The following is a 22,763-nucleotide window of genomic DNA, read 5'->3' as shown; positions in this document are numbered from 1 at the left end:
TTGTCCATTCACTACATGCTTTCTCTCCTCCTTTCTTCTTTACTCCCTGCCCTATATCTATCTTTCACATCCAACTTTCTTCCATTTTTCTTCATCCTTCTCATGTCTATCTAGTTTCCAACCCTTCCCTTTCCCTCCATCCATGAGCTGCAAATCCTTCCTTCCTTCCTTCTTCTCTTCCTTTCCCTGCCATCTATGTGCATTTCCCCTCTCTTCCCTTCTCCTACCTTCTGTTCATGTCCACCATCTCCCTTCTTTCTTTTTTCTCTTTCATCCCCCATTTCCACATCTATCCCTCTCTTGCCCTACCACCCAGCATCACCCCTTTCTCTCCCTCTTTCCCTAACCATCCAGCATTGCTCCAACCCATCTCTCTCTCTTTCCTCTCACCATCCAGTATCGCCTGTCTCTCCCCCCCACTGTTCAGTATCACCCATCTCTTCCCTCTCATACACCATCGCCATCCAACATTACTCTCAAATATTTGAAAGGTATTAATCCGCAAACGAACCTTTTCCGGAGATACGAAGGCGGTAGAACGAGAGGACATGAAATGAGATTGAAGGGGGGCAGACTCAAGAAAAATGTCAGGAAGTATTTCTTCACGGAGAGAGTAGTGGATGCTTGGAATGCCCTCCCGCGAGAGTTGGTGGAGAGGAAAACGGTAACGGAATTCAAACATACGTGGGATAAACATAAAGGAATCCTGTTCAGAAGGAAAGGATCCTCAAGAGCTTAACCGAGATTGGATAGCAGAGCCGGTAGTGGGAGGCGGGGCTGGAGGTTGGGATGCGGGGATAGTGCGGGGCAGACTTATATGGTCTGTGCCAGAGCCAGTGGTGGGAGGCGGGACTGGAGGTTGGGAGGCAGGGATAGCGCTGGGCAGACTTATACGGTCTGTGCCAGAGTCGGTGGTTGGGAGGCGGGGCTGGTGGTTGGGAGGCGGGGCTAGTGCTGGGCAGACTTATACGGTCTGTGCCCTGAAGAGCACAGGTACAAATCAAAGTAGGGTATAAACAAAAGTAGCACACATGAGTTGTCTTGTTGGGCAGACTGGATGGACCGTGCAGGTCTTTTTCTGCCGTCATCTACTATGTTACTCTCTCTCAATCCTGCCCCCAACCATCTACCATCACTCAGTCTCTCCTCCTTTCCCCACCACCACTACCAAAAAGCAAAACCATCATCCGTCACTGCCCCACCTCTCTCTCCCTCTCTCTATACCCACCCCAATCATCTATTATTGCCTTGTATCCCCTATATCCTGCATTGCCCCATCTTTTCCCCTCCCCAACGTGTGCACTGCTCTGTCTCTCTTCACTCCCCCATACTGCCACATCTCACCTCATCCCCATATTCTGCGTTGCCCTGTCTTGTACCCCGGCTCCCATATCTATGCCCTGTCTTTTCCCCCGGCTACTGTATCCAGCTTTGCCCTGTCTTGTATCCCTGTCCTCTCCCCCTCCTACTGGCTTACTCATTTTAGATGGTCTGGAGCTCATGCAATGATCCCTTGCTTCTCTCTTCATCGTGGCTATAGTGTCAGCAAGCAAAGACAGGCGCAGGGACATTTTCCTCTGCGTGCTGCCTCTGGCTTTGCCGGATCCAGAAACAGGAAGTAAGCCAGTGGGAGGGGGAGAGGACAGGGAGACAAGACACGGCAAAGCTGGATTCGGGGGATGGGGAGACAGAGGAATGCATTAACTGCATTTAAATTTTTAACACTAGTTAAGAATTTAGTGCGTTAACCGCGTTAAATGTACAGCCCTAATAGTATCACATCATAACTTATGCTATGAGTTTATCTTGTTGAGCAAACTGGATGGACCATAATGGTCTTTATCTTTCGTCATCTACTATGTTAGGTCAGGAGCAGGGCTGTTAGCACAGCATCCATCTGGAGACAGAGAAATACTGAACATCCTATGCAGCACGATACCCTTAAGCTCAAAATACTTGAGAACAATTTTCATTCTCAGTCTCCATCCGCTTGGTAGATGGACACATTGGTCTGGACTGGTCTGATAGCACAAACCTTGCTTTCCATAGCATCCTATCAATATGATATTAAATTTTGGAATTGAAAAACAGAAGTTTTTAAGATTTACATAAATACATAAGTATTGCCATACTGGGAAAGACCAAAGGTCCATAAAGCCCAGCATCCTTTTTCTAACAGTGGCCAATCCAGGTCACAAATACCTGGCAAGATCCCAAAAAAGTACTGCTTATCCCAGAAATAGTGGATTTTCCCCAAGTCCAATTTAATAATGGTCTATGGACTTTTCCTTTAGGAAGCTGTCCAAACCTTTTTTAAACTCCGCTAAGCTAACAGCCTTTACCACATTCTCTGGCAACGAATTCCAGAGTTTAATTACACGTTGAGTGAAGAAGTATTTTCTCCGATTCGTTTTAAATTTATTACATTGTAGCTTCATCGCATGCCCCCTAGTCCTAGTACTTTTGCAAAGCGTAAACAGACGCTTCACATCTACCCGTTCAACTCCACTCATTATTTTTAGACCTCTATCATATCCCCTCAACCGCCTTTTCTCCAAGCTGAAGACCCTAGAGGGTCTATCACCAGCACAACTCAGGTCCACCTGAACCTGTCGCTTGCGCTCTACACTAGCACCCTCCTTCTACTGACTGAGTTCCAATTGCCTCTGGGCGAGTTTCCCGCTCTCAAATTTTCTCCAGTGATTTCTAGGTTACTAGGGACTACACTTCTCATGGTCCCACAGTTCCTAGAAAGCACTCAAAGACCCAACACACAAACCACCAGGATTCTTAGTCAGACCAGACAAGCAGAGGCAATAAACTAAAAATGTTTATTGTCATGAAAAATTAGAACAATGAACAGAAAAGGTGCAAACAGTAACAAGTAACTGAATATGGATCAATTATAAAATTAACTAAACATTTGTTTACTATCTAAATAGTATTCGGGGAGATAACGACATATAGCTGCTCACAAGTCATCAAATATAACTATTCAAGGGTCTCCGCAAAGAGATCCTTCTCTCTCTTCTCCCTGGCTAAGACTGGGGAAAAAGCGCAGGTACTTACCTGTAGCAGGTGTTCTCCAAGGACAGCAGGCTTTATATTCCCATAAGTGGGTTGCGCCGATCCGCAATGCACAGTCCGGAATTTACCAACGATAATGAGACAATTCCAAGGGGAAGTGGGAGGGATTGTGAGAATATAAAGCTGCTGTCCTCGGAGAACACCTGCTACAGGTAAGTATCTAAGCTTTCTCCAAGAACAAGCAAGCTTATAATTCTCACAAGTAGGGAATCCCTAGCGTCCAGGCTCACTAAAAACAAACATTGGTCAATAGGGCCTCGCAACGGCGAGGACATAACACAGATTAACCTGAAACTATATACAATCTGAATGAGTGTGCAGCTTGGAACAGAATAAAACATGCCTAGGAGAGTGGAGTTGGATTCCAGACCCCCCAAACAGATTCTGCAACACTGTATGCCCGATCAGACTGTAGCGTCGGGTACCCTGCTGAAGACAGTAGTGTGATGTGAATGTGTGGACTGAAGACCACGTCGCAGCCTTGCAAATCTCTTCAGTGGAGGCGGACCTCAAGTGGGCTACCGACACAGCCATGGCTCTGACATTATGAGCCGTGACATGACCCTCCAAGGCCAGCCCAGCCTGGGTATAAGTGAAGGAAATGCAACCTGCCAGCCAAATTGAAATGGTGCATTTCCCAATGGCGACTCCCTCCTGTTGGGATCAAAGAAACAAAAAGCTGGGCGGACTGTTTGTAGGGCTTTGTTTGCTCCATTATCCCCTTTGTTGTTTAATATATATATATCCGCTTGGGGCCTGGATTTCTTCATTAGGACTAAAACTATTTGTGTGTGTGGATGATATTTTTTTGTTATGCCCTGTTTTAGAAACTTTTGAACACACATTATTGACGATAGCAGAAATTTTTTCTTAATTAAATAAGCAGAAAAGTAATATTGTTTGTTTGGCAACTGATTCACTGCCTGAAAAATTTTTTAAATTGACTACTGGAGAAATATTGCAGATTGTTAATCAATCTGAAGAGTTAGGTGTTATATTAGATTCAAAATTATCATTTGACACTCATATAGCAGTTTTAGTTAAGAAATTTAATTTTTGATTATGTGAATTAAGAGCTATCTGATCAAACCTAAGTGCCGAAAGCTTTTGAAGTATAGCACAAGTGGTCTTGCTGCCAGTATATTGACTACTGTAATTCACTTTATGGGGGCTTAACATCTAAATTGTTACAAAGACTGTAGTTGCTTCAGAATATAGCTGCAAGACTGATTTCAAGAGTTGAAATCAGTCTTGCAGCTATATTCTGAAGCAACTGGTAGATTTTAAAGGGTGATTCCTCTTTTAGAAAGCTGCACTGGCTTCCGATTAATTTACGAATTAAGTTTTAAGTGATTTGTATGGTATTTAAAGCTTTGGCTAGTCAAAATTCTGTTAGTCTTTCAAAATATTTGAGGTTATTATCTACCAGATGTACTTCCAATGGGATCAATACTAATCTTTTGTTGTTTCCTTCTTTTAAAATATTAAACTTAAAAAGATTCTAACAAATTCGTTCCAATATTTGGCAGTTAAAATTTGGAATGATTTGTCATATCAACTTAGATCTATATGGTCTTATTTTGTTTTTTTAAGAAAATAACTGAAGACTATTATTTACAGATTTAGAATCAATGTAGTTTGAAACAATTCGTTTCTTTTTTTTTTTTTTTTGTAATTCCATCTGAATAAGATGCTCTCCTTTGTAATCCGCAATGAATCCTACGGAAATATAGCGGAATATAAGACATACATGTATGGTATGGCATGCCATATAGAATAGCATACATCTAGATGAGCATGTAAATTTTAATGAGTGCCAATTAAATGCTGAAGATATGTCCACAATATATCTTTTAAAACATGTTTTTGAGGTTTGGGGGGGGGGGGGGGTCACGTGACGGGATGAGAGCAGTAGCTGAAAAGCGCAGCTCCTCCGTACCCAGACTTCTCTCACTGCTAATCTGCTGTTTTTATCACCAAAGTTTTGAATTTACCTTACCTTCTACTTGTGGGACGACACTCACTATTCTGGTGTACTTTTCAGTGTGTGATGGCAGCTAGATCACTAGAAGTGAAAGACCGGGATAAGCAGCGTGGCCAGGAGAGCAAGATGGCTATGTGACTTCAAATTTACGAGCATCACATTATAGTATATGCTTAGACAGTTCTGCGTGTAAATTCTAATGCCAATTAGTGTCAATAATTGCTTGTTAAGTGGCAATTATCAGCACTGATTGGCTTGATAAGTAATTAAGTTTCGTGTGCAAATCCCAGAATATGACTATTTGTGCTCACAACTTAAGTCACGCTATATTAGCAAGCTCGACTCAGGAAAGAAACCTTGGGGTGTTGGTGTCCGAGGATATGAAGGTGAAGAAACAATGCGGCAAGCTGGCGGCTATGGCCAGAAGGATGATAGGCTGCATAGAGAGGGGTATAATCAGCAGAAGAAAGGAGGTGTTGATGCCCCTCTACAAGTCGTTGGTGAGGCCCCACTTGGAGTACTGTGTTCACTTTTGGAGGCCAAATCTTGCTAAAGATGTAAAAAAACTGGAAGAGGTGCAAAGAAAAGCTACAAAAATGGTATGGGATTTGCGTTGCAAACCGTATGAGAACAGACTTGCTGACCTGAACATGTATACCTTGGAGAAAAGGAGAAGCAGAGGTGACAAGATACAGACGTTCAAATATTTGAAAGGTATTAATCCTCAAACAAACCTTTTCCGCAGACGGGAAGGCGGCAGGACATGAATTGAGGTTGAAGGGGGGCTGACTCAGGAGTAATGTCAGGAAGTATTTTTTCAAGGAGAGGGTGGTGGATACATGGAATGCCTTCCTGCTGGAGGTGGTGGAGATGAAAACGGTAATGATCTACATCCCATTTAAACAAGATCTAAAGGAAATTTCCAATGACATCAACCAGAATTTACATATCATGCACTCATGGGCGGATGCATTTAAGCTGAAACTCAATGCAGAAAAAACCCAATGCCTAATACTCACCTCTCAACATAACACGAACAAATTCACCACCATCAATACACCAAAACTGAATCTCCCAATTTTAGACATCCTAAAAATTCTCGGAGTTACTATTGATCGACACCTAACACTTGAGAATCACGCGAAGAACACAACCAAGAAGATGTTCCACTCAATGTGGAAGTTAAAAAGAGTAAGACCTTTCTTCCCAAGGACCGTCTTCCGCAACCTGATACAATCAATGGTACTCAGCCATCTAGACTATTGCAACGCTCTCTATGCTGGCTGCAAAGAGCAAATAATCAAGAAATTACAAACAGCCCAAAACACTGCAGCCAGACTCATATTCGGAAAAATAAAACATGAAAGTGCTAAACCCCTACGAGAAAAACTACACTGGCTCCCACTTAAAGAACGCATCACATTCAAAATATGTACCCTAGTTCACAAAATCATTCACTGAGACGCTCCAGCCTACATGTCAGACCACCCAGGAATGCTAAAAAATCATCCCGCACATTCCTCAATCTTTACTTCCCCAACTGCAGAGGTCTAAAATACAAACTAACGCATGCGTCAACCTTTTCCTATTTGAGCACACAATTCTGGAACGCGCTGCCACGCAACTTGAAGACGATCCATGAACTAACCAACTTCTGCAAACTACTGAAGACCCATCTCTTTGACAAGGCGTACCACAAAGATCAACAAATGTGAACCATTACACAAATATACTACTACTACTACTATTTAACATTTCTATAGCGCTACAAGGCATACGCAGCGCTGTACACCATACACAAAAAGACAGTCCCTGCTCAAAGAGCTTACAATCTAGATAAGACAGGTAAACAGACAGAACAATTAAGGGTAAGGGAATAAAGAGGTGAGGATAAAGGACAGGGCAATCCAGAACTGCTTAAAGAAATTCGACTCATGAAATTAGTTCGTTACTCTACTATCCTGCTTAACTATTATCATGTTACCCAAGATCCTTAAGTAACACTACATGTATATTGCTCGTTATTCTACTACCTTGCCTTACTATTATCATGTTACCCAAGATCCTTAAGCAATACTAAATGTATATTTTCTTATATATTGCCACTATTCATAATGTAATGTAAGCCACATTGAGCCTGCAAAGAGGTGGGAAAATGTGGGGTACAAATGCATTAAATAATAATAATAATAATTAAATAATAATAAACACAAAGGAATCCTGTTTAGCGGGAATGGATCCACGGAATCTTAGTGGAGATTGGGTGGCAACACCGGTAATTGGGAAGCAAACCCAGTGCTGGGCAGACTTCTATGGTCTGTGCCCTGATCATGATGGAACAGATATGGATGGGCTGGAGTGTAAATTTTAAAGGGCTTTGATGTTAACTTCAGAAATTTTAGTACAAGAACAGAGCTGGGTAGACTTCTCCGGTCTGTAACCTGAAAATGGCAAGGACAAATCAAACTCGGGTACACATATAAAGTATCGCATACCATGTATAATGAGTTTATCTTGTTGGGCAGACTGGATGGACTGCCATCATTTACTATATATATGGGTGTTGCCTTCCTTAATTGCGGAGCCACAGGTAGGGTTTATGAGTGGTAGGACCATTTCTAAAAATATGAGAAAGATTTTGGAAGCTTTGGAATCCACTTGCATGGAAGATACCCCCACACTGCTCATTAGTTTTGATGCTGAAAAAGCTTTTGACAGAGTGGTGTGGGGGTTCCTCTATGCAGCTATCAGAGCATATGGGTTGGGGGATTTCTTCTTTAAAGCGGTGGAGACGTTGTATAGCTATCCAAGGGCCCAGATTTTCACAAATGGGAAGAGTTCAGAATTTTTTGAGAACCAAAGGGGCACTAGGTAGGGGTGCCCTCTTGTCTCTTCTTTTGTTTGCATTAACACTAGACCCCCCTGATTTGAGACCAATACCGATATTACGGGTTTTACAGCTAGACTTCATGAGTTTAAAATTGCTGCTTTTGCAGATGACTTGCTGGTACATTTGATTGATCAACAGACATCTCTTCCCGCCCTATTGGAAAGTTTTAGAGAGTACTGTGATTTCTCGGGGTTCTGCTTGAACTACGATAAATCAGAAGCGTTAGGGGGTCAGGCTTCCTTACAGGCGACCTGGTCTGCTTCCTTCCCAATACAGTGGGCAAAGGGCTCTTTTTGTTATCTGGTCATTTTATTAACCAACTGCTCTGTATTGCCTAAATGTTGGCAAATTACTGCAAAAGACCAACTCACAGTTGGAGGCCTGGCACGATTTACAGCAGTCTTTAACAGGTAGAATTTGGTGTTTCGCATAGTGCTCTTTTCACGTTGGCTATTTGCACTTCAAACACTTCCTCTTCACCTGTTATGAAACGAGAACATTTCTTTTAAAAAGTCTTTGGGAAAATTTTTGTGGAATGGGCAGAAGGCCAAATTACGGTGGTTCTTTCTTCTTGATTATTTTCATCTTTGGCACTTCCACTACCCTCCTTCATGCAGGGTAGTCAGGTCTCCCTGGGACGGTTAAGTGTGACCTCTTGTTCAGACCCCTCTGGTTACGTGGAAGGAGCTTCTGCTCAGTTGGGGCAGGAATCCCTGGTGTATGGCTCTCCTACCCATAGAGGGTAATGCCGAGTTTCATCCAGGACAGGACTTGGTGGTTTTTTGTTGTTGGGAATCACAGGAAATTTATTTGTTAGTAGAAAATCTGCTGCAGCCGGATGGTTCTGTTTTGGAGTTTGCGGATTTTAGACAGTGCTTTTCTTGTGGAGAGTGAGATTATTTTGCTTATTTACAATTATCTCATTATGTGCGTTCCTTGGCTCCATTGACTCTTAGCTTATCAATGGAAATTAGGCTTCGGGAGTTCTTGGAAGGGGATGTCCGGAGTCAGGTGTCAATTTCGTGGTTTCATAAGAGTTTTAGTGCATACTTACCGGGTAAATCTTATGTGGCGTTGTTGGAGGCATGGGCTAAGGAGTTGGGGCATCCTCTTGTCATGTCATCTTTGCACGGAGTTCTATGGGGAATTCCAGCGGCAGTCCATAGTGCGAAACTACAGGATTGCCAATTCCAGGTAAAGCACAGAGCATATTTCTCACAACAAAGGGCATTCCATGCGGGATGTGTGCTACCCCACAGTGTCCTAAGTGTCAATCCAGCAGTTCCTCTTTTTGTTGTAAATTTTTCTAGACAGGCATGGTCGGGTATCTCCAATCGGTGCTTGAGCATCTTATTAGATTTTCCTTTGAGGGGTTGGTACTTTCTATATTTCAACTGTTTTTATTGATGATTCAACATTATAAACATTTTAACATTGCCAATACTTCTATTATTGAGCATTATAAGTAATACAGCATATTAACTTGTATACAGCAATAAATTCCATCATCAATAGTTTTATGCATCTTCCCCTGGTCTCTTTGCCTACCCTCCCAAACATGCTCATTAACAGCCAAACGTACATTTAAGGAGGGGGTGTTTTGTTAAATATACATCACAGTCATCTTTTATATTCCCCCCTCCTTCTCCCCTTCCTTCTTCTCTCCCCACCCTCTCCCCCCTGCTATTCATTAATAATTAAATTGTGCTTATGAGTTCAGGTAAGTGTACCATTATTCTATAATATTATCAAAGCTTATTGAGTACAAGACTCCGACCTCTCTGCGTTAAGGTATCCAACATAGGCCCCCAAACTTTAAGGAAGCATTTTTTCCCACGACAGGAGCCTTTTGCATTCCTTGCTTCCCATGTCATTAAAAGATGCACCTGATTTCGCCATTGCCAGTAATCTGGGGGTTTATCCGAAGTCCAACATTGCAAAATACATTTTTTGGCTACCAAACATAATTTGCGACTTAACAATATTTCATCTGCCGTAAGGCCACTGAATGCTCTTGGGCAATCCAATATTAATTGCACCGGAGTGCCCACTATAGTACTTGAAATGATTGAATTCATAAATGCCAGTATCTTTTCCCAAAAAAGCTGTATTTTTGTGCATTCCCAAAATGCATGATAGAACGAATTTTCCTCCAGTGTGCATTTCATACAGATTGGTGTGTCAATCCCTCCTATTTTATAGAACTGGCGTTGTGTGAAGTATGCTCTATGTATTATTCTAAATGCACATTCTCTATAGTTTGGGGTTGGTACTTTCTAATACAGCCTCCATGGGAGCCAGGGGGTCGGGGGAAATCCTATTTTTGTGGGAGGCATATATTGGGGAATAAATGCATCCTCAATCATTGGCACCTAGTTTCTGGTACTTGAGGAGCAAACTACATGAGTTGATGATATGGGAATCTGATAAGGCCAGAGGTCATCCAAAGAGACAGAAATCCTTCCTGCTCATTTGGGAGTCTTATTTGTATACCATTTCCTACAAGGCTCGCAGTCAGGTTTTGAATCACTTTACTAGTTAGGTGGTGGAAGGTAGTTCATATATTGCTCATCTCAGGGGTGGGGGGGTTTGGAGGGAGGTAGGGGTGTAGTTTGCGATCCCAGTCAAAGCTTTGACCAGTTTTTCATGAGGTGGGGTGCTGGAGGGGGTTGTTTGGGGGAAGGTTGATTTTGAATTAGAATACACAAAATTATGATGATGTGCTGCAAAGTATAGAGGTTCTTGAGTATGTGTATGATCATTGTTCTGCTTTGGATGTTTGCCTTGTTGGATTGGTCATCAGTAAAAATTGTTCAACCATAAAACATGTTTTTGAAAGCAAATCATTAATTGCTTTTTTCTCTTTGCCTCTTTGCAGAAATCAAAGAACAGGAGGGGTCCTTTTACAAAGGTGCGGGAAAAGGTCTTAATGAGCCCTTACGTCCCTCATACACCAAGGCCATTTCTTCCCACAGCAGGAAAATGGCTGATTTCCTATTTCCAGCATTAATGGCCAAACACTGTTGCCATTAGCACACGGCCATTAAAAAAAAAAAGATCAGTGCGTGAGCCCTTACCAACACCTATTTTGTAGGCAAAAGGGGCTCACGTACTAATCAGTGCATCAGCATTGCCAACACGCTGATTAGCTCAGAAACGCCTATTCTCCACCCCCAGATATGCCCCCTTTGTGAAAAAAATAAAGAACAGTTTTTAGTGTGTGGTGTGCATGCACAGAGTGCAAAGTGACTGCGGGATACCTCAGTATATCCCATGGTAAGTCCTTTCAAGGTACAGTGAGCATGTACTAGTGCTTACCGCAGCTTAGTAAAAGGGCCCCTTAAGGAGGAATCTTAATTGTCTGAATATTGATTCCTTGAAGCAGATGTAGAATTCTGTGAAAACAGTGGCCATTGTCAAGCTGAATGAGTTTCATATGGAAAGAAATTATTCACACAAGGGCAGGATTCACACACTACTAAGATATGTTTTTTTCACATTTAAGAATAAAAGGTTTACTTGGGGGGCGGGGAGGTATGACCATTGATGTTTGTCCACTGTATGCCTTAGGCATTTAAAGTTTTGGCCAGTTACAAACATGTTATTGAGGTCTTCCCCTCCTCCCCTTTATTTTATTTATTTATTTTACACATCTTTTGTTGAACTGCATTGGGATGTTGTACTGTTTCTGTAACTCAGCATTTGCTAGAGCTTGTTCAAGTCCTTTTTGCAATCTACCCTGGCAGGACATAAGAAGAGAGGAGTGCCTATCACCAATTCACTACTCCTATACAACGCATGTACCTGCTTATAGTATGGAAGATTATCAACCTGTTTTAGGAATATTTCACCTTACCTTTACTCCTTGAATTAAGCCATTCATTAGAAATGTATGTTTTGGAAATGTTTTACGCAAGACCTAAAAAGAAAAAATACACCTGAAAATTCAATGATTGCAGTATCACCACATGCATATAATGCTTTTTAAATTTCTAGATTCATATCTAGAAGTTATAAACAAGGTAGTATAAAAACATGAGGCACACCAAAATACAGAGCTTCATTGAGGGCCTCTCTTACATAGCTGCATTACCGATTCTCAGTGCGGCAAATGAGGAAACCCATTCAATTCCTATGGACTTCCTCTCATTTGATGCGGGAATCGCTAGCGCATCTTTGTAAAAGAAACTCTTAATCACAATTATATATCTATTTCTGAGCTTACATCAAACTTTAACATTCAACGCTGATCTTATACTTGTTGAATAAAACTATTCAGTGAAATCCAAAACAATTTCTCCTTTCAACTCTAAATACTGATTATACTTTGAACACTGGCTTCCTCATCAGCCCCAATATCTTCTTGCCTTTCCACACTCAATGACTTACTGTTATTAGGTATTCTTTACAACCTCGAGTCTCTCTTGATTTCTGACATAGATACATGCACTTATTAGATTTAAGTTATGCTCTACATCAGGCCTCAACAAATTTTCTTAGGATCTAGAAGCCTGTCCAAAATTCTAGGAGCCAGATCTGGAACTATTTTGGAAAGTTACTTATGCATGTTTATAAACTGCCTATTTGTAAAGCACTCAAAGTGATGTACAACAAACTGTTTAATACAGAAGCATGGAAGGATTGGATAAGAGGCCACTACTTCTCTCCCCATCGTCCACCTACCTGCAGTCTATCTGGCAATGGAGACAGAAGTTCAATGGAATGCAATAAGTGAACATTTGAGATGACAGTAATACAAAATGCTCATCCCAAATCCATGTTATCCCCTCCCCCTCCCCTAGATACAAAGTAAACAAAAAGCAATCCTAAAAGGCCCAACTTACACAGTACAAAACAGTGGCAGTATCTGGTATGATAATAAATTGTGCTGTTTTAAAGTCATAATTTCACAGGAAAAAAATAGATAACCTAATTGTATGGGGGGGGGGGGGGGGGGCAAATTCAGTTAAGTACCAGTGTAATGAGGGTTGCTATTCATGATAAATAGTTTATTTTCCTAAACCTCAGAGATATGGTCAGAACTGCACAACACTCCACACCCCTGAATTTCCAAAGTTAACTTGACTTATAGTTGAAATTCTCTTACAATCCGTTGCCATTGGGCCAATATGGGGCCTGATTAATTTTTTCATGATCTGACCATTCCCATTTTTGCAGCCAGTATGAGCAGACGAGACACACCTTTGGGCGGCCCAGCATGTTTGTTCAAAGTCCAATCCTCACTAGTCCAAGCTTTTATTTTGTTCCATACCCCTCACCAATACTTATAGATTTTTGAGCAATCTCACCATAAATGTTCAAATGTACCTTTCTGCCCACATCATTTCCAGCATAGACCCTTACCACGATCTCCTACTTTTCTTCCCCCTTACGGTGGTCCAGTAAGTTCTTTGTATTATTTGATACTGTAATTGGTTACAATTAGTAATAGTAGTGCACTTATGGGCATAATGGTGTATACAAATCCAATCACCACTCAGAGGATTGCCCAACCACTCCTCCCAATTCTTTTTTTTTTTTTTAAGAGGAATGGGTAGCAGGGTATAATTTGTCTAGTGATGCATATACCTTAGAAAGTAATTTCTTGTGTTGAGGAGATGTAAGCAGAAATGCTTCTACTCTATTGGGTTCCCTTCATAAAGTATCTTTGCGCAATAGAAAATCTCTGCCCTAGAAGTATTGATAAAATGGAATCTTCCACTGCAAGATTTTTTGTAACCAATTTAGGGATAACAGTGCAGTGGGGCATCAGGTCTCTACAGAGTTTGAAACCCGCCCCCTCCAATCTTTCTCTAAGAGGACTAAAATAGCCCATAGAGCTTGGATGGTAGTTCTTAAGTGCACTAAAGGGGTGCGTCCTACCTGCATCTGATAAGCCTTTTTCACCTGGTTCCACGTGTCCACAAAGGTTGAAGGAACACATGCTCACTAATCTTGTAGCCTTTGTCGCTCAAGTCTCTATTTTGCTAAAATCAAATATAGAGTATGGATGTATACAGGGTTTCTCCAATTAAACCCAGTGTTCTCAGGGGTATTCTATGTAGTCGTCTTTAACAGTCTTTATTATGGCAGCCTGGTGGTACTGTTTGGAGGTTAGGAACACCCAAGACTCCTGACAATTTGTCTTACTGTAATGTAGTCCACCGTATCTTGAGTCTTTTCCTTCCCCACACAAAGTCTTTCAGTAGTCTATCCCACTGTTTAAATTACTTAGATGGAATAGCTATCAGTAATTGTGCAAATAAGAATAAAAATTTAGGGAGATCATCACAGTGTTTCTATTCTTCCCCACCATGATAAGGTAAGAATTTGCCACCAGTCTAAGTCTGCTTGGATTTGTTTAGTAAGTCTGACACAATTAAGATGGAACAAGTCTTAGATAACACCAAAGTATCTGAACCCTCTATTTGCTACTCTATTTCTAATCCTACCAGCAGATCCACTCACATGTACATTTAGAATTTACTAAGGAATGAGTATGGAAAATATGACCTCTTCAGTGGAGGAAAGCTATCAATGTGGGCTACTGAAGATGTGTTATTTTACTGTTAATCTCAGTTAGTAGTAATTAGACCAGTGCTAAGAAAGCACAAGTCAGTGGTAAAACAACTCATCTTAAAGGTAACCCATGTCAACTACAACCCTTAGTCTGTTACACCAAAAATTGGTGTTGCAATGTTTCAGATTTTTTTTAAACTTAAAGACAGAAAAACATAAAATAAAAAAAAAAAAAAACACAAAACTTACCATTAAGGTGGGTGCTGTTAAAAGTCCCCAAGCAAAGAACTCCAAAAATATAACTATTACCGCATGATAGACACTGGGCGAACCAATTCCTTGAGACTGTAAAAATAGGAAAAAATAAAGAGCTTTCTTACTATAGGGACTGCAAATAATGTATTTTAAAACATACCTTGCAGTCCAACGTGCTAGACCGGGGTGGGTAACTTGAGCCCACCACTGAATTTTATGAACCTGTGAGACCATGGGAAATATATATAGAATTTGGCCCGCACAAACATCATTAACCAAAGTTTTCTTGTCACTGGAATTGTTGAAGGATAAAACAATGGGACAAGACTTGTCGACAGTGTTAACAACTCTCGGATAGACAGAAGAGCAAAGTTACTCACCTGTAGCAGGTGTTCTCCAAAGACAGCAGGCCAAGTATTCTCACAGCTGGGCAACATCATCTGACGAAGCCCGGTGCAGGCGCTGACAAGCAAGACTGAGAACTTTCTAGTAGTGTCCCACTGCACATATGCTGGTGCCCTCCCACCCACTGCGAGAGTGCGGGTGCCTTAATCATACATGATAGCTAAAGAACACAACACCAAAGGGAGATGGAAGAGTGAGAATACTTGGCCCGCTGTCCTCTGAGATCACTTATTACAAGTGAGTAACTTTGCTTTCTTTAGAGGACAAGCAAGCCTGCATATTCTCTCAGTTGGGAATCCCTAGCTACCAGGCTCACCGAAAACAATGCTAGGAGACTAGGGACTCGAAACGTCAAGGTCTGGAAGCCAATTAACTTGAAAATATTTACATACTAGTAGTGAAGGTGCAGCCTTTAACTAAACAAAACTGTGCCGGGGGAGGGGGGTGGAGTTGAATTCTAGACACCATACAAATTCTTTAGGACTGTCTGCCCGAACCAGCTATCACATCGGGTACCTTGCTCATGTCGCAGCTTTACAAATCTCCTCTATGGAGGCTGACTTCAAGTGGGCTACCTAAGTAGCCATGGCTCTGACATTATAAGCCTTGACATGACCCTCAAGAGTCAGTATAGCCTGGGCATAAGTAAAGGAAATGCAATCTTCTAATCAGAAATGGTGCATTTGCCAATGGCTACCCTCATCTGGTTTGGGCAAAAGAAATAAAAACGTTGAGCGGACTGTCAATGGGCTTTAGTCTGCTCCAGACAGAAGGCTAAGACTCGCTTGAAATCTAAAATAAGAAGTACATTCTCGCTAGGATGGGCATGTGGTTTTGGAAAAAATGTTGGCAGAATGATTAATTGATGAAGATGGAACTGCAACACTTGATGAAACAAGGAAAAATCCCCTATAGAGAAGCTAGAGCAACTGGCAACTGAAGTAGTAGGGAAAGGATCTAGGCCAACCAAACAGATCTCCAGAGGTCGATTGTAGTAGCAAACATTTATTGAGAAACCAGATACCACGGACTCGACATGGTCTGTGTTTCAGCAATAAATTGTCTGCTTCAGTAATCAATTACCTGTTATAAAATATCCATAATCTCAGAAAATGGTAAAAGTGATCAGACAAAAAAAACGGTTTAGAAGTGGAAGTTGTGGCAATCACTATATTTACACGATTGTTTGGTTGGACTGCATCCCTTCCCTACTGCTTCGGTTGCTTAAGAACTTAGGTTGCAAGTGGAAAACTACTCAATTGTGATGAAACTTAGTGTAAAGTGGATCAGCTACTAGGGCCCAAAAAGGTGGTTTTATGACTACGTTTAGGGGTTCACTTTGCTTTTTACCCCTATTAGGTAGGCGATATTTAGTATGTACGGTCATTCAGTTATTTTAGTGTTGTATATCTCCACCTATCTGTCTTATGCAGTTCTGTTGATATATATTTTGTGTTGATATCTTATGTCTTGTATTAAAATTATTATTTTATTGCATGCATATTTAATCTGAATGTTAACTGATATTGATTTGATATATTTTATTGTATTGTTTTTAGATTTGATTTTTTATCTTATATGATTTGATTGTGTTTTTAGATATGTTTTATTATAAAATATACTATGTGATGTTTATGTTTTATTCATTATGCATTTTTATTTTGTAGTTTTTTTGTACCCCTAACGCAGCCTGAGGGCGAAACGTGGCCACGTCGGGTAACCTTGTAATAAACCACTTCTTCTATTACCCTCCTGTTCCATTTTTTTTTGTCTTTTATGATCTGCTTTTTTCCTTTTGGTTTGCTATTTCTGTGGCAGATCTTTGCCTTTTTTTTTTGTTTCTGTCCACCCACATCAACATACATACATATCTAATCTCCCTAGTAATCAAATGGACTCCCAGCAAAAAAAAAAAACCTCAAAAATATCCCTCACAGTCTGATAAACACCCCCTCCCTCGGCACATTGAAGAGCAGGCAGGAGCAATGCCCATTCACTCCTACCTCTGCAGCTGCCATCTTCCAAAATGGTGGCACCTTTCACCATTTTTCTTTTGCTAACGTTTATTCACCATTTACACAAATCAATACAAACCGTTTTTTAGTGTCATTACTTGTTTCTCAGGATTATTTGCCATTTTCATTTTTGTTCTTAAAGCATATGTATTCACTTATTTATATTCATCTAGATAATCGGAGGATTTCACATCCAGATCCTTGCAACAAATTTTTCCTGTTGCCAAGTCTAATATAACAACACCAGATGTATCAATAGATTTGTAATACTTTTTTGAAACTTAGAACAGTTTATCTGTTCCTCAATATTAGCAGGTCGTACATTATTTTGTTCATCACACAGTTGCTTTATTTCATAATTATTATTTCTTTTAACTGACGTATCTTTATACATTCACAATGTTTACATTGATAAATTTACGTTATATCATGTGTTTGTACAAGATTTTATTTTAATATTTATTTTTCCATTTTATTATTCAATTGCTTATCACGTTTCATTTGATATATTTTAACATACTTAGATGTTCAAATTTTATACACCTAAATGTTACAACATATGTTTATATATGTTTTTTGATCAGTATTTGTTATGTTTATTATGCCTTCAATCATTCATACACACGTGTATATAAATAAGTGAATACATACATATGTGTATACCAACATTTGGTAAAAAGTTTTATTTTCAACAATTTTCCAGTTGTAAAACTGATAATATAGTATATGCAGCCGTGTGCCATGAGGTTTGATATACATAGGTAAAACTAAGAGAAGATATAATGTAAGAATTATTGAACATAGAAGCGAAATGTACAAGAAAAACCATTGGCAGAACATTCCATGAAGTCAGGACATAAAATAGAAGACTTTAGTGTTCTATTTGTTTTTAAGAAAACATGGAGAGATGGTTCAGTAGATAAAGTCCTTTTACATAAGGAACAACAATTTATTTTTAATTTTAACACTCTATACCCTGATGGGTTGAATATGGAAACTGATTTATCTGTTTTTCTCTGATATTATTTGTTTTTCTGTTTTTGGATACTGTTAATATAAGTTGGACCTAGTCTTTTTGGCACCACAAAATAAATGGAGTATCGACCACACCCTCTTTCTGCTGGGGGTACAGGCTGGATGGCACCCAGCCGTTGTAAGTTGAGGAGGGTGTGTCGAACGCACACCTTGGCGAGACATTTGCAAGGAGATTCCAGAAAAGTGAGTCTACTATCGGACGAGCCAAATTCTAACTTGTAGCCGTCTCTGATAACCTCCAAGACCCATTCGTCGGATATTACCCTGGTCCACTCCACCAGGAATAGGGACAGTCTGCCCCCAATAACCGGCTGGATATGGACCAGGGCCCCATCAGTGGGCGGACCTGGCTGCAGGCTGGTTTCTGTTATTGGAAAGGAAGGTCCGCCTGTCACCTCGAAAAGGCTGAGACCTCTGAGAAGACCTTGCTCTCTGAAAAGAGGCCCCGCGACCTGGAAGGTAACGCCGTGTATCCCTAACATAGGTCTAGGTCCCGCCGGTCGTACAAACTTAGACCTGTCCTCCGGGAGGCGTTGGCCCTTAGAGTCACCGAGGTCCTTCACAATCTGTTCTAAGTCTGTCCCAAACAAAAGCTTTCCCCTAAAAGGAAGCCTTGCTAAACATGACTTAGAGGCCACGTCTGCAGCCCAATGCCGCAACCACAGCCAGCAACGCGCGATGACCGCTAGGGAAACCTCCTTCGCCGAAGCCCTCAAAAGATCATAAAGAAGATCCACAAGGAAGGCTAAACTGGACTCCAAGGCCGGCAAAACAGACACAAGATCTTCCGGAGAGGAGGCTTTCTGTACCCACGATAAGCATGCTCGCGTCACACAGGAGCCACAAACTGAGGCCTGCAGGGAAAGGGCCGCTACTTCAAAGGACAGCTTCAAGCAAGTCTCCAACTTACGATCCTGAGTGCCGTGCCACCCTCCACAGGGAGAGTGATTTTCTTAGTGACTGCTGTGATTAAGGAACCCACCGTAACGACCTTCAGCAAGTCGAAGTCAGGAGCAGGTAGTGCGTAATGATGCGACATAGCTCTAAGCATCCTTAAGCCCACTGTCCGGCGTATCCCATTGCGCCGAAATAAGGATCTTCATGGCCTCATGCACATGAAAGGAACGAGGTGGGCATTTGGTGCCCCACATAATAGAGGGCACCGGACCTGTTCCCCCTGATGATTCAGGGGGAAATGGCCAAAACCTCAAAAGCCCTAACAATCAGGGAGGGAAGCTCTTCCCTGTGAAAAAGGCGGGCAGCCGTCAGATCATCCCCCTCCTCAGATGGCAGGGTGACATCTGCCAAATGCAAAAATTCTGAGGGAGAGCCCGGAGACAAAACCGGGCCATCTGTGTCACATAGCTCCTCGGGATCCAAAATCTCCACCCGGGGACGTTTTAGCAGGAAAGATTGAGAGGCTGCAGCAACCAAGTTTGCTGAGGAAGAGACTGGGCTGCCTGAAGAGATGCTCCTGACTTCTTCAAAAGAAAGTGTGCATTAATAAAACAAAATCCAGGGAAAAAGGAACTGCAAGGGACTCCCCTGCTTCCTGTACATCGCTTCCCTCCATCAGAGCCTGTGCCACAGAAGCGCACTGTGCCTCTTGTCTATCAACCGCCATGTGCGGAGCGGGTCGCACCTTAGATGAAAAAATGGCGCCTGCAAACGCACGCTGCACTAACTGCCCCGAGGAAACCGCTGAAACTATCCCCTGCGCTTCCGACTTACCGGCGCCTGAGGGAAATCCCCATCGTGCTGAACACCCACTGCGGGCTGACAGCAGCAGGACTCACACTCCCCCGATGCTGCTCTCCGGCCCCCACACTGGGAGCAGCGCTTAGCCACCTCAGAAGGCACTGACATGCTCCGCAAACGCCTGCCCCAAAACTGACTCGGCAGAACGTCTAGTTCCTCCATATAATTAAACAAAAACAAAGTCTCTTCCCTTTTTTTTTTGGTCAGGAGAAAAAGGAAACACCCGGGGTCACGTGATGACGCGGAGCTGAGCGGACGCCCGAAGCACCGGCTCCAGCCCGCCCTTAAATAAATCGGCGAAATTACCCGCTAATCCCTCCCGAAGTGACCCCTCAGCGAGATATCTGTGCACAGGATTGTGAGCGCAACAAATTGAGAAGCTCGCGAGTGCCTATAAAAAGAAAGAGAAGCAGGGTATGCCAGCAAAGACCCCGCGGGGGAAGAAAAGCACCTGCTGCGAGGAAAACAAGATGGCGGCGGCTACAGAGACTGTGATAATGGGGCCGATCCCGCCCGAGTTAATTAAAGAATTGGCGCAGCAGCTGTCAGTGGTCCTAGAGGAAAAGCTATCTAAATTGCAGACATCAGTGGACAATATCCGTGAAGCGGTGGAACGCCAGAGCGCCCGTTTGCAACAAGTTGAGGACTGAGTGTCACAGTGTGAAGATGAGGCTTCGGGCGCGAGCGGGAGAATTGCAGCACTGGAACGGAAGTGTGAGCAATTGGAGAGAAAGGCGGATGACTTAGAAAACCGCAGTAGGCGCAATAACTTGCGGATTGTGGGCCTGCCCGAAGCGGTCAAAGCGTCGGAGCTCAGGAAACTTTTAGAACACTGGCTCCCGGAACAATTAGGGCTGGATTTTGGCGGGAAACCACCACAAGTGGAACGCATACACAGAGTGGGAGCAGAACGGCCAGCTGATAGCAGACCGAGACAGGTCCTGGCGAAGTTACTGAATTATATGGATAAAGAAGCTATCTTGCAGGCCTACCGACGAAAACCTGACTTGGAGTACAATGGTAAAAAAATCCTGCTTTTTCAGGACTATTCGGCGGTGGTGGCTGACCAGAGGAGGATTATGGGTCGCCAGTGTAAGAGACTGTATGAGAAGGGAGTTCGCTTCTCTCTATTGTACCCGGCTAAAGTACGTGTGGTGCACGAGAATAAGACTTTGTTTTTCACGAAATCAGAAGCTCTGGAAACCTTTGTGACTAACTTAAAATGAGGTGGGAGCTGCTGAACTGCAAGGATTTTGTGACACAGCTAGTTGAGGAGGGCTGAAGGACACTGAAGCATTCGTCAGGAGACATCTTGAAGGAAAGGGAGCCACCATGCACGAGTGGGTCTTGATGACCAGAGATGGCGATTATAATGAAAGCAGCAGGGCAGGACAACAGGGTGGCGAAGGTCATGGCTACTACACTTGCGGGCCCTGCGGTTATGAGAAGCTTTTGGTCCGACCCGCTGCAATAATAAGTCCAGATTATCAGACTTTAAAAGTGTGGGGGCTCCCTGATGAAAACTTTCTGACAGTATGCATTGATGACAGGTTGTATTGTACATTGTTATGTGTTAAGGTTATCGTTATTAACCAGGACAAATGTTGGGGAGTCAGGGAAAGGGAGGGAAGAGGAAGGGGGTGGAGCAGCCGGAGGTTATCGTTATTAACCAGGACAAATGTTGGGGAGTCAGGGAAAGGGAGGGAAGAGGAAGGGGGTGGAGCAGCCGGGAAGAGTTGGTGGTGTGTCAGAAGGGTGTGTGTATGATGAACTGGGTGAGCGAGGGGAAAAGGTTCTGGGGGGGGGGGATTATTAAGATGGGGACCTGGAAGGGGGAGAGGGAGGGTGGGATTAGGGGAAGGGAGCAGGGAGAGGGGGAATCGGGGGGCTTAGCGGTTAAACCATTGAACAGCACTGGAACGATCACCAAGGGGTGGAGATTTGGAAAACTAGTAGGTAGACAAGGCACAGAACGGAAAGAGACAAGAGTGAACGAATGGCCCGAGGGCTTAGCTGGGAGGCTCTTGGGTCCTGCAAAGGAAATTCCAGCAAGGGGAGACGATGAATGGCAGTTGAATGGCTAATTTGAGGATTGTGACTTTAAATGTTGATGGAGTGCACTCCCCAGTTAAGCGTACGAAAATATTGCAGGCACTCAAGAGGCAGAAAGCTGATATAGCTATGTTGCAAGAGACCCACCTAAGTAAGATGGAACATTTAAAATTAAAAAGGGACTGGGTAGGAGACGTATTTTTTGCCTCTTACAATGGGAGACAACGAGGGGTAGCCATACTGTTTAAGAAATCTGTTTCCTTTAACTTACACAGAATGTACCAAGACCCAGATGGAAGATTTCTCATAGTAGCAGGAGAACTACAGGGCAAATGGGTGGGGTTGTGTAGTGTGTACGCACCCAATGTATACTCACACAGTTTTTTCACCTTGCTGGCCGCTAAATTGGTAACATTTGATCAATATCACTTAGTAATAGGGGGGGATTTTAATGTTGTCAGTGACCCTTCTATAGATTGTAAACCCCCCAGAAGGGCAGGCAAAGATCAAGACGACAGAGGAGTCAACTTTTTGATGAAGGAGTTAGATTTAGTGGATATATGGCGACACCAACATCTAGATGAGGCTGATTATACATTTTTCTCGCACCCTCATGGGACGCACTCTCGCCTTGACTACTTGCTCGTGCCTTACTCGGTAGTCCTGGGGGTGTGTCAATCGGGAATCGGAGAGCCAGAGGTATCTGATCATTCACCGGTGTGGATGGAGTGGCAAGGGGGAGGACGGGAGGGGGCTGACCGGT

At 42.6% G+C, this 22,763-nt stretch overlaps 1 protein-coding gene across 2 annotated transcripts in view; it reads right to left on the bottom strand.

Moving 5' to 3' along the window:
- MFSD14A (major facilitator superfamily domain containing 14A) overlaps window positions 1–22,763 on the bottom strand; it is a 108,878-nt gene that overhangs the window by 77,527 nt on the left and 8,588 nt on the right. Inside the window, exons 2-3 of one of the 2 annotated variants that reach the window (XM_030205797.1) lie at window positions 14,730–14,825; window positions 11,818–11,880 (exon numbers count right to left, since the gene is read on the bottom strand). In XM_030205797.1, coding sequence (XP_030061657.1) covers window positions 11,818–11,880; window positions 14,730–14,825 — 159 coding nt within the window. Of the gene's footprint in view, window positions 1–11,817; window positions 11,900–14,729; window positions 14,826–22,763 lie in introns of those variants that run through there. The other variant, XM_030205799.1, reaches the window with a different exon arrangement.

The sequence above is a fragment of the Microcaecilia unicolor genome, chromosome 6 (assembly GCF_901765095.1).
Source record: "Microcaecilia unicolor chromosome 6, aMicUni1.1, whole genome shotgun sequence".
NCBI classification, from domain to species: domain Eukaryota; kingdom Metazoa; phylum Chordata; class Amphibia; order Gymnophiona; family Siphonopidae; genus Microcaecilia; species Microcaecilia unicolor.
The sequence above is the reverse complement of the archived record's forward strand: the minus strand, read 5'-3'. Positions and strand labels throughout refer to the sequence as shown.